A 13,205-nucleotide genomic window follows, 5' to 3' on the forward strand; every position below is an offset into this window, starting at 1 on the left:
TGTCAACCTTGGCTAAATCATATCTCTCTGTCCCAGAAACTTCAGTCCCAAATGAGAGGGTTATTTTCTGTTGCAGGGGACATTGTAAATGCCCAGAGATCCCAGCTTTTACCAGATTATAGTTATATGATAATTTTCCTTAAAAACCCATCTCTATCTAAGTAAGTGGGTGATTAAATGTTGAATGTGATGAGTTTTCAACAATACTAAATTGAAACTTTATTTTATTTACATGGTTTAATAATTTTTTGTTATTAAAATAGAAAAATTGAAGTTCCTGTTTCGAAACTTACAGATAGATGGCTAATTTGTATGTCATTGATATGTTCAGTGCTAAGGTAAATAAACACTTTTGGCACTTTTTTTTCCGAGTTTTTCATTAGTTTTGTTTTTCCTGTAAATTATTCAATAAATATTGTACCGTCCCATTCATACCGATGTATTATCGTACCGTGAAATTCTGATACCGTTACATCCCTACTGTATACACATACACACTTTTCATACGCATATAGTTAATTCAATTAACAAGTAATACATTGATAAATTACGTAAAATTTAATAAAGTTAACATTAAATTAAATATTACGCATATTATTCTATTTACACACAAGAAACTAAATTGTTTCAGGACATTTTGAAGCTTTTAATTCTATTGTGAATATTTTACATTGTACACATTACTTAACTACTGGAAGAAAATAGTAGTCACTTGATGACAAGACAACAAAAAACATTCTGCAGCGTGAAGACAGAAGTACAAAAAGCACACAGATCGAGGAGCTCATGTTCTCGGTGTACCTGAATCCGCTCTTGCTGTACTGCTCTGTGTAAAACTGAAGCGCAGACACACTCAGCATGGAGCTGCGCGGAGGATCATCCGGAGACCCAACAAACAATCCACCTGAGAAACAGCAGAGCTGAGCAAATCACAACCTGAACAGCAGTGAAACATATCCATATTGCAAAGTGCGCATCTGCAATAGTAAAAGATGCAGACAAATCAAAAACTGAAAATGTTATAGTTTGATGTATTTACCTCTCTGACAAACTCCAGCAGGGGATAACTTAGGAAATCCATCCTGCAGATTATAAAAATAAAGTTTCTCAGTATATATTTGAACAATACTCAATATTGTAATATAGTATTAGATTTAATATCTTATACCTTGTATTTGTATTGTTTCATTTTATTTGTAGTTTAAGCTTTAGCAGTATCACTTTTCTCTTTCGCTTATTTTAGTCGGTTTAGTTTTAGGTTTATCATTCTTTATATTTGTAGTTTAATATATTTATTCATTCATTCATTCATTTTCTTGTCAGCTTAGTCCCTTTATTAATCTGGGGTCGCCAAAGCGGAATGAACCGCCAACTTATCCGGCAAGTTTTTACGCAGCGGATGCCATTCCAGCCGCAACATCCACACCAGCGAACCAGCGACCCAGCAACCTTCTTGCTGTGAGGCGACAGCACTACCTACTACGCCACTGCCTCGCCTTAATATATTTATATTAAACAAATTTAATGCGGCCCACGACTGCTGTTTCAATTGTGTCCACAGGAAGGCGCAATAGCAAACTGTTAATTTCATCTGATCCAGAAGCCTGTAATCATTACTCAGATACGACTCAGATAAACTTTATACTCGGAGAGACCAAAATGACATCTATAATGGCTGCAACATATTTGTACACCATTAGGAACGGCTAATCAACTAATTTGCTCTATTAAAATAATCTCCACTTTTTATTCTAGTAATTATTATAATTTTTAGCAATAATGTCTATTTTTATTCATTTTTTCTGATATTTATTTCTCATTTGATGTATATTTTATTACTTTAATGATGTTAATGTATGGCATACTTTGTACATATCAAAAATGCTTTGACAATACTGTAAATGTCATTCCAAGAGAGATAGAGAGCGAGAGAGAGAGAGAGAGAGAGAGAGAGAGAGAGAGAAAGAGAGAGAAAGAGAGAGAGCGAGAGAGAGAGAGAGAGCGAGCGAGCAGAGCACTCTTTACCTGTCAGTGGGTGCACATGGCTCCTAAATAGCATAAAAGTAAGTGAAATAGTGGATTTCTATTAATCCAACAGCCTTTTTAAAATAACTTTAACCCGTTGAAATGAAAATGTGTAAAACAGTGTCATAATAAATAAAAATCAAGTTAAAAATCACATTTATGTGCTGTGGGAAAAAGGTGTTTTTCAATCCGGCTACCGCTGCAAGTATATTTCCAACCTGTGGGAAGCCCTGCACACTGAGGGGATCTCACGAGGAAATTGAACTATTTTGCGTTTTGTCAGTTTAGTGGCTATTTCATTCGAGTTCAGTAATATGAAAATGTACCATTTAAAAAAATTGGGCGTGGTACCCAACCCTCCCCCTCCCCCCATTGTTTTAACCAGTCCGGCCCACTTGAGAACGGATTTAACTCCATGTGGCCCCTGAGCTAAAACAAGTTTGACACCCCTGTATTATAGTATTTATTCACATTTTAAATGTGCTTTTATGTAAATGTATAACATTTTCATTTAACTTTAACGGTGTTAAGTATAAATTTATGTTGTGTTATAGCATTTATTAATATTGTAAAGATGTTGCTTTTATATTTTAATGTTCACATTTCTTTTCATTGTTCACATGCTTTTCTGCTTCCCGGTTTACTATTTAGTTTAAATTCATGTAAAGGTGCAGTAGGGGATCTTCCACAATGCTAACAGCTTAGCATAAATCTCTGAATCACAGTCCCTTCATTGCCGTCTAGAGCCATGCCACCTTAAACAGGAGCACAGCTGAAGAACCCTCTCTCATGTGTTAAAAGCCACTAGTACTTGTCCGGCGGCGTGCAAGCCAAACTGATATGCTATTTCAGAGTGAATATTAGAGTTGCATGGTAAACAATATAGGGAGAGACTAGGCGGAATAGCGATATTCACTTGTGTTTTGTTGTTAAACTAATTCAAATCTACATTATCGATGCTGTAAAAGGTCCTTATGAAACTAAAAATAGTCTTATCACTCTTTCATAGGAATATTTTAGTGGCTGAACAACACTTCTGTGAAGATATAACCCATTTGTGACAACAACATCTAACGTTACATCAGCTCTGTGTGAAGCTAAAGCTGTTTTCAAGAGTTCACACTTAGATATTGCTTGACAACTGTAAGCAGGTTTGGCATGCTGTCCCGGGAGAGAACCCTGAGCTCGGAGATAGTTGAGCCCAGGGCTCCCGCCAGGTCCATAGAGCATGTGAGGGGAGTACGAGATCAGGTGGTTCTTGAGAGCTCCCCTGTTTTGTAAAGGAGAAAAGGAGGAGAAAGGGGTGGATGGGGGGTTTCTTTGGAAAACGAAGATAAGGGAGTAATATCTAGCTAGGCTATTTATAGTGAGTTAGAATAGATCTGATTGGCTAACTAATGAGTGTAGATAGGTGGCCAGCTGCAGTCAATTATATCACGTGCTCCTCTCGAAATTAGTTTAAAAACTTCACTTAAAACAGAGCATTACCTGAGAGAAATCCTTCAGACATTGTGTCATGCTTTCTCCAGCGTGCAATGGTAACTCCAATATTGATTCAGGTTTTTAAAAAGTTTTGATTAAGCAGGTTTTTACCGATCTGGCGTGCATGCTTTCTCTCCCTCTCTCGTGAACATGCCGCGGTCGGCGGAGCTGCGTACAAATGACTGCGCAGCTGTTCAAATCTGCATTTGCTGACAGACAGATTGAGCTACTTATCTGAACTATGAGAGATGTCGGCCCGACTCTATTTAATTGGATGAACATTTTTTAGTTTTATGCCTTACCCAAAATATAAAAATACATATAAACACATTTAGATCATTTACTTTAATCAATACTATTAGACTGTGAAGAGACTTTCAACCAGCACAACAAACAATGCTTCTGAAGACAATCACCTACTGCACCTTTAATATATATATATAAATAAATTTAATACATAATTAGAAATGTCTGTATTTTATTTATTAAAACCCCTTCTCAACAACAGCGCCAGTGCGCTCAGCACACACCAGCTATAGGTGGAGTGGAGACACAGTGATAGAGCCAATTCGGTGGATGGGGATGATTGGGAGGCCATGATGGTTATAGGCAGATGAAGGGAATTTGGCCAGGACCCCAGGGTTTCACTCCTACTCTTTACTAGAAGTGCCATAGAATTTTTAATGACCCCAGAGAGTCAGGACCTCGGTTTAACGTCTCATCCGAAAGATGGCTGCAGATGAATGGCAGTAATGCGTGTGAATGCGGGAAACGTTTTGGTGTCTCCTATGGTGATTCCCGGCTTTATGGGCTGCTCTATGGGTGTTTGTGTCTAGAGCATCTCGTCTGACCCGATGCCGCAGCCCACGCAGTCATTATGAGCCCAAAGAGTGAGCGATGAGTCTGAGATTCATTAGTGCGGGGTCACAGGCTTTACCTGGCCCTCATTATGATGCCGCTTCATTCTCTGATCTCCACCAGCATTGCTTTCTGAGCGTTCGTGAACACAGTAAACACACAGATAACACACACACACTGCAGACCACGGCAGGATTTGTCTCCAGAACATTGTTTGATTTTGCAACATGGATTATAACTAGGGCTGTAAGGATACAGCAAAGACATGATTCACAACGATTCACAATAGGTATAAATTAGTAAGTTAAATCTTGATGTTGTACTTATGAAATGATGGAGTACAACTAAGATATTTTAGTCAAATGCAAAGAAGGGTTTTGTATTATTATTACTACTTAGACAAACGAAAAAAAAGAAAGAAAAGACAACTGTAGCCTTGATATTAGATAAATAAATAAATACACTAAAAATAAAAGATATTTTATAAAATCTAGTAATCTTTTTTATTAATTATTTATTTTATATGTTCAGAAACATTTATTTCCAGGATGCAGGGAAGATTATTATCTAAAGAAAATCAGGGTTTCTTTTTTTATTTTTTTAAACATTCATAAATGACTACAACATAGTTTTGGAGCCAAAAACTCACAAAACAATTATTAAAAAAATCACATATGAAATGCCTCACACAATGCTATTATAATGCTTTTGTTGTAGTTAATTATTATTATTATTATTATTATTATTATTATTGTTGTTATTGTTGTTAATAATAATAATAATAATAATAATAATAATACGAATTATTTTATTACTGTTAATATTTTGATTGTATTACCACATTTTTTTCTATTAATTATAGTATTATTATTGCATTATTAATTGTTTGTCTCTTTATTTACTATAGTAGCATATTCATAATTTTTAAAATATAATTACTTATTTGCTTACACATTTTTATTATTAGATTTGAGCAAATTTGCATTTATTTGTTTAGTTCATTAAAAATTTTTAATTATGTATTTGAATAATATTTAGTTTATTTAATAACGACTTAATTCTTAATTGAATTCTATTAATTATTTTAGAATATTTTATTAACTTCATATTTTTAATGCATTTTGTTTCTTTTACACTAATGTGTGACTATTTATTCTAATAAAATGTACGTTACTATTTTTCTAGTTAAAGTATTACTTATATACTTTATTTTCTCAGCTCTGTATGTGACTAAAAAATTATTAAAATGCCTAAAAATAAAGCATTTCAATGAATTTTAAAAAGCATAAAATTAAATTTCAAGACTTACTGTATCACTGCTTGATATGAACATCAGCTTGAAGGTTCGCTCAAGGTTTTTTTCCAGCTCTGCCTCTGCAACACCCTGATAAACATACAAATATAAACACATGCACAATTCAATATTGATTAAATCCAGTTAGCTAACATAACTTGATGTTTTTATGCAATTAACATCAACTAACTATAGACATACCACACATTTGTTAAGGTTAGAATTAGCGCTTAAAAATTAATCGCAAATAATCGCATCCAAAACAAAAGTTTGCTTTGACATAATATAGTCAATATATCAGTACCAGGATGGGACCCACTTTTGCCTTCAGAACTGCCTTCAGAACAAGTCAAGCAATAGGGTATATGCCGAAGCATGCTAATAGGACTTTTAATTTGCCAGTAACCTGGGTTAAGTCTTTCCGGCAAACTGTATGCCAATGCAAAAACGGGCACGTTTAAGGGCTGTTTTCTTTAAAAATCAGTGATCTCCACTGGCTGAGTGATATCCGATATAAAGTGGGTCTCAGATTGTACAAGAAGCACTGCATTAAATTACATATCCTCCACCATGTCTGTATTGACCTTATTCTAAAATGCGGAAGTGCGGCTGTTTTCGCGATTGTCTTAGAACATCCGTTTCAGTCGCCTATGGGAGAAATGACAAAGAATAATAAACGGCAAAAAACGGTCAAACTACTTGCTCTACAAACAAATGTTTGCATGACTATACAGACCAAGTAGAATAATACAACAAGGAAATATCAGTTTGCAACATCAAACAGCGAAACGAGCAGTTTTTAATGTCTAAAAATGAATGGAAGTGAATGTGACCGGAAGTCTCGTGCCAAAAAGATTCAAATGGCAGCGCCCGCTCGTCTGCGGAGAATAAGGTCAATAATATGAGCATTTATTGTACCCCAGTGTATTCAATGGAGCTTCTGAGCTAGCCTGCCGATTCTGACGGGCGCGTGCGAGTAAACAGCTTTTTGTATCGTTTTACGCTTGAGCAACTAAATTAATGTCAAAGTTTATTTAACCGAATTTATTTTAATGACATTACAACATCGATGCTGTAAAAGGAACCGTATAAAATGGAAAAAACTCACAATAACAGGTCACCGGAAGTTTATCAGTATGGGAAAAACACTAGCTCGCATATACCCTATTCTCCTCTGACCTCTGGCATCTACAAGTCATTTGTCCCCACAGAACTGCCACTCACTGGATATTTTCTCTTTTCCGGACCATTCTCTGTAAACCCTAGAAACAGCTGTGTGTGTGTGAAAATCCCAATATATCAGCAGTTTCTGAAATACTCAGACCAGCCCGTCTGTCACCAACAACCATGCCACATTCAAAGTCACTTAAATCCCCTTTTCTCCCCATTCTGATGCTCGCTTTGAACTGCAGCAGATCGTCTTGACCACGTCTACATGCCTAAATGCATTGAGTTGCTGCCATCTGATTGACTGATTAGAAATTTGCATTAACAAACAGTTGGACAGGTGTACCTAATATAGTGTCCGATGAGTGTACGTGTGAGGTGTAAAATTATTATTCATACACAATGCATATATTTAAGAAAATGTTTACTCATTTTTAGATATAAAATATATATATGGATATAATACATCTTTTATATTGATTAAAATATCTATCCAAAAAAGTAGTTTTTTTTTTTATGTACGCATGAGTGTGTATGTGTGTGTGTGTGTGTGTATTACATATTCATAACATAGATATAAAATACACACACATATTTTATGTCAAAACATACGTTTAATTTGTACTCTGGAAGCTTCTGTAGCCAAAACAAATTCCTTGTGTGTGTGAAGCACACATTAAAACTGATTCTGATTAACGTCTCATCCAAACGACGGTGGACTAAATGTGTTCGATGGGATGTTGTTCTGAGGACTCTTATCCTTTAAAATAAACAATGATGTACAGCAATGAATGCGTGCATGTTTTGTTATTACAATAATACAGTTTAAGTCAGAATTATTAGCCCTCTCCAAATTTTTTTCTTCTTTTTTTAATATTTTCCAAATGATGTTTAACCGAGCAAAGGAATTTTCACAGTATGTCTGATATAATTTTTTCTTCTGGAGAAAGTCTTATTTGTTTTATTTCGGCTAGAATAAAAGCAGTTTTAAATTTTTTAAACACCATTTTAGGGACAAAATTATTAGCCCCTTTAAGCTAAATTTTTTTCTCGATAATCTACAGAACAAACTATCGTTATACAATAACTTGAATAATAACCCTAACCTGCCTAGTTAACCTAATTACCCTAGTTAAGCCTTTAAATGTCACTTTAAGCTGTATGGAAGTGTCTTGAAAAATATCTAGTCAAATATTATTTATTCATCAGGGCAAAGATAAAATAAATCAGCTATTAGAGATAAATTATTAAAACTATTATGTTTAGAAATGTGTTTTGAAAAAATCTGCTCTCCATTAAACAGAAATTATGGGAAAAAACAACCAAGCGGTTCAATAATTTAGGGGGGCTAATAATTCTGACTTCAACTGTAAGTATGTACTCCATATCCAAGCGTTTTCTGTACAACTTGCACAAATATAGCAAATACATTCTTTATAAGCTTCCCGTTGAAAAACAACTAGCTACAATAGCTGCTTGAGTGTCGTAGCTTTAAACTGATGTACAGTTTGTCAGAATTACTCATGTTCTTTTTGATGTAATATATTCGTAACTATACTTATAACATGTATACAACGAACACATAATTCAGTGTTGATTTAACTCACGGGCTTCTGAAAATAGATCTGGTAGTCAAAGATGGGGATGGCCATCAGTTTCTCTATCGGATTTGTGTTTGGATCCACAGGGAAAAGAGGAGTGTTGAGAGACGCCACAGCTCTGCGTATTAACAAAATAACAAACATTAGAAGATAAGTAGACATTTCTGCTCTCTGTGCATAACAACTTCTGCATCTATATGGATATTTACATTTACATTTAGTCCTTTAGCAGATGCTTTTGTCCAATGTGACTTACAATTGAGGAGGCATTCAGCGATTCAACAAGAAATGGCAATACACAAAACAAGTGATCATTATGCAGAGGAACTGCTAGCACTCAGAGAATTAAGAGCTAGAGTAAGGAGAGGTGATTTTCATAGAGAACAGTGTTTCTACAGGTGGTTTGTCAAGCCCACTCACCTGTCTGAGGCATACTTCATAGATGCATAATGTTTTTTTAAGATATGGAGTGATTGTAGGAAAGTGTCTAGTGCAAATGTGCAAAACTTGGTGCGACTGTTGGTTAAAGTGTCGGAGAGATGAAAGAGTGTGTTTTCTACAGGTGGTTTGTCAAGCCCACTCACCTGTGTGATGCACACTCAGAACTGCACAATGTTTGAGGTTGTCATGTGGCGTTATGTTTTAGTTTTTAAACACGTAACTTTTGCTAAAGTTACGCCTTCAGTTTACACTATCACAAAGGTTTTAAGTCTTGAAAATGGAGAGTTTTGGAAATGCTGAAGAGGCTGTTTTCGTTTTGAAACGCTACGAATCCATGTCGGAGTGAATGAAGGAAACTGAACACATCTAAAAATGGAGCCGTGGTTGCCGACATTCGCTACATGATTTTGCTTTTTTCTTAATATCAAGTACACAAAGATTGGACTTGCATCCTTTCCTTGTAATTTCACACTTCACAAGTTTAATATGGAAAATGATCTCCCACAGAAGAATGAAATATCTGAAGACAAAAAAAAACCTTTAAACTGGCAGAATATCATAAGGAAGTGTCAGAACGAAAATCATATTTCAGCAAAAATTTAAACGAAATTATATTTAAGTACAAAATCAAAAGAAAAAAGTTTTCAAATAATATATAAACCGTTTAGGATTGCTTTATTTGTTTTTGCTTTTAATGTGTTCAAATCTGATTTTCAATATGATTTTCATTTTAAATCATTTTCCTCTCTTAATGCAAACATATTCTGACACAAAAAGTACAATTAAACAAACAAGCAATTTATGAATGCATGTATTTATTTGTTTACGACAAAATAAATAGAAGCATGGTGGATGTATTTTGTCCAGTTTTTACACTAAACACAATAACAATCGGACACAGTCAATATAAATACGTTAAACAGCTGTAATAGTGTATAATATACCGGACTCTCTCAGGGTGAAACTGTGCCATGTTCCAGACCAGAACGCCGCCCCAATCATGGCCCACCAGAGTGACCTGAGCAATGGCCTGCGGAACACAAACACACAAGCTCAGAAATGACCACAACCAGCTGAATAACAAAAGAACATGACATGAGGATATATATATATATATATATATATATATATATATATATATATATATATATATATATATATATATACACACACACACATGTATATATACAGTTCAAGTCAGAATTATAAGCCCCCGTTTACTTTTTTTCCCCCAATTTCTGTTTAACAGAGAAAAGATTTTCTCACCACATTTATAAACATAGTAGTTTTAATAACTCATTTCTAATAACTGATTTCTTTTATCTTTGTCATGATGACAGTAAATAATATTTGATTGATTAAATAATACACTTCTATACAGCTTAAAGTGACATTTAAAGGCCAAACTAGGTTAATTAGGTTAACTACGTTAGGGTAATTATTGTATAAAGATGGTTTGTTCTGTAGACTATCGAAAAAAATATATAGCTAATAATATTGACTTTAAAATGGTTCATAAAAATTAAACTTATTTTTTATATTTATTCTAGTTGAAATAAAACAAATAAGACTTTCTCCAGAAGAAAAAAAAATATTATCAGACATACTGTGAAAATTTCCTTGCTCTGTTAAACATCATTTGGGAAATATTTAAAAAGAGAAGGAAAATAAATCAAAGGGGGGCTAATAATTCTGACTTCAACTGTATAATATATATACAGACCATTTTGAGGGATGTAAACATTAACAAAGGTCCCAAATTGTTTCCTGTTTTACATTTTTAATTTATATGGCTTCCAAGAACCCAAAAAGTGCCACATATTGATAAATAATGTTATGATAGCTATTTAAACAGTAGGTTATGATTGAATTGCCTCCTATTACAGTTATAAAATAGTTTGATAACAAGCAGGAAATGTTCATGGGCCAGTGACATCACCACATTGAAATGGTCTATATATACATATATATATATATATATATATATATATATATATATATATATATATATATATATATATATATATATATATATATATATATATATATATATATATATATATATGTATATATATATATATATATATATATATATATATATATATATATATATATATATGTATATATATATATATATATATATATATATATGTATATATATATATATATATATATATATATATATATATATATATATATATATATGTATATATATGTATATATATATATATATGTATATATATGTATATATATATATATATATATGTATATATATGTATATATATATATATATATATATATATATATATATATATATATATATATATATATATGTATATATATATATATATATATATATATATATATATATATATATATATATATATGTATATATATGTATATATATGTATATATATATATATATATATATATATATATATATATATATATGTATATATATATATATATATATATGTATATATATATGTATATATATATATATATATATATATATATATATATATATATGTATATATGTACTTTTTCATACATTTTTTAGATTGCATTACAGAAGTGGTACAACAATACCTTCTTTCAAACAAATATAAATAAAAAATTCAAAATTGAAATTAAATAAATAATTGTATGTTGGTCGAATACATCAAGATTAAATAAAAAAAAACAAAAAAAAAAACAATATGTCTATTTTATAAACTAAAGCAAAGTCAGCAGAACAGTCTGAAAGAAACAATGACCTATTTTCTTCTCCCCCATACAGATTTAAAGCACAACACAGATCACTTCCTCTCACAGAATGATTTGTGTTTCTCTCTGCCTTATTTACGTGATTAGCCCAGCCACTGTAGGAGCTAATTAGAGGATAATGACCTCCATCACAGCACAATGACAGCCAAACACTGCCTGAAGAGAATCAGCTCAACGTCACACTGATCCCAGACCAGTCTGACACACGCTGAAGTCTTCATTCTCAATAACACTGCACAATATTTAGCCTGGTGTATTTACATGACTAAAAGACTACATGTCGCTGATAAATAAGGGACTAAGCCGAAGGAAAATGAATGAATGAACTTTGTAAAGCTACATTTTTAAAATTGTTGAAAAACAATCAAATTTAGTTGAAACCTGATTAACTTTTTAATCTAAGGCAAAGTAATATATTTGTATAAAAGTATAATAATTTATATAAATAATATTTAGTAAAGGGACTAAGCCGAAACGAAAATGAATAAATTAATGAATGAATAATAATAATAATAATAATAAAATAAAAAACTAAGTAATTTTATCCTGTTTTCAATACAGATATCTAAATATTTTTTAAATCAAAATACATACTAGACACCTCAATTAGCATAATAAATTATGTCTTGTTTTCAGAAAAAAAAATCATCTCAAAATTAAGTGATTGCTTAAAACAAGTTAAATAATTTGCGAATTGGCTAAGAAAAAATCTCAAACAGAAATTTTACCAGTTCACTTAAACGTGCAAGTAATCATGATCTATAACATGAGATGGTCGTCGCCATGTTTACTTTCGGCCATGCGATTGTCTCATTCATAATAGCAGAACAAGCAGAATTCAGCATGTAAATTCACCAGTTACTCCCTAAATACATGCAAGTAAGTGGCTGGTGAACTTAGAGAAGAGTAGATTCAACTTTATAGTTCATACTTCATAGTTACTTTTTATGTTTTACAAACTTTTAGAAATGTTCAAGTCTAAAACATAAATTAAGCTTTAGGGGGTTAAAACACTGCATAATTGTATTAATATGGCACGTCTTTCTCAGCGGTGTTAAGTCGGTTTTGTTTAAGAAAAAAAAAACGAAAAGAAGCACTGTTTCGACGGTCCCTTACTGAGAGCTCTGCTCAGCGCCAAATACTGCGCCATAGCTAAGTTTGATTTTCTCAGTTGCCGCTCTAAAAGTAAACTTGTCAAGCTGGATAACAAGTAAAACATTAGCACCAGGGACTTTACGGTCCTCACTTTAAAACGGAACAAAAGTAGGATTCTGTAGTGATTTACCTTGCTATTAAACTCCCTTCCTGCTCATCTCTGTCTATGAGGCGCAGAACTCTGTATCAGTGCGTGATTGAGACCGTGTTTACTCCGCTCCGTGCTGAACTAAAGCTTTTTTTTAAAGGGTCACGAAACACCAAAACACATTTTTTGAGCTGTTGACAGTAGTATATGTGTCCCACACTGCTAAAAACACTATTAAGACACCTATATTTCACTAAAAAGTGTAAATTGGTTGTTTTTGCGTTATTTCAAGCAAATTCGTACTTCCTGTTTAAAACGAATTTTTGAA

The 13,205-nt window shown here is 32.7% G+C and overlaps 1 protein-coding gene across 3 annotated transcripts in view; it reads right to left on the reverse strand.

Moving 5' to 3' along the window:
- The window catches only part of ephx2 (epoxide hydrolase 2, cytoplasmic), a 61,097-nt gene that overhangs the window by 21,297 nt on the left and 26,595 nt on the right, over window positions 1-13,205 (reverse strand). For all 3 annotated transcript variants that reach the window (XR_012392705.1, NM_001008642.1, XM_021467153.3), the window contains 5 exon segments: window positions 9,813-9,898; window positions 8,434-8,545; window positions 5,675-5,749; window positions 1,040-1,082; window positions 802-904 (listed from right to left, as the gene is read on the reverse strand). Coding sequence is in view for 2 of the 3 variants with exons in the window: in NM_001008642.1 (NP_001008642.1) it covers window positions 802-904; window positions 1,040-1,082; window positions 5,675-5,749; window positions 8,434-8,545; window positions 9,813-9,898 (419 nt within the window). In the remaining variant the exon portion in view is untranslated.

The sequence above is a fragment of the Danio rerio genome, chromosome 17 (assembly GCF_049306965.1).
Source record: "Danio rerio strain Tuebingen ecotype United States chromosome 17, GRCz12tu, whole genome shotgun sequence".
Lineage (NCBI taxonomy): Eukaryota > Metazoa > Chordata > Actinopteri > Cypriniformes > Danionidae > Danio > Danio rerio.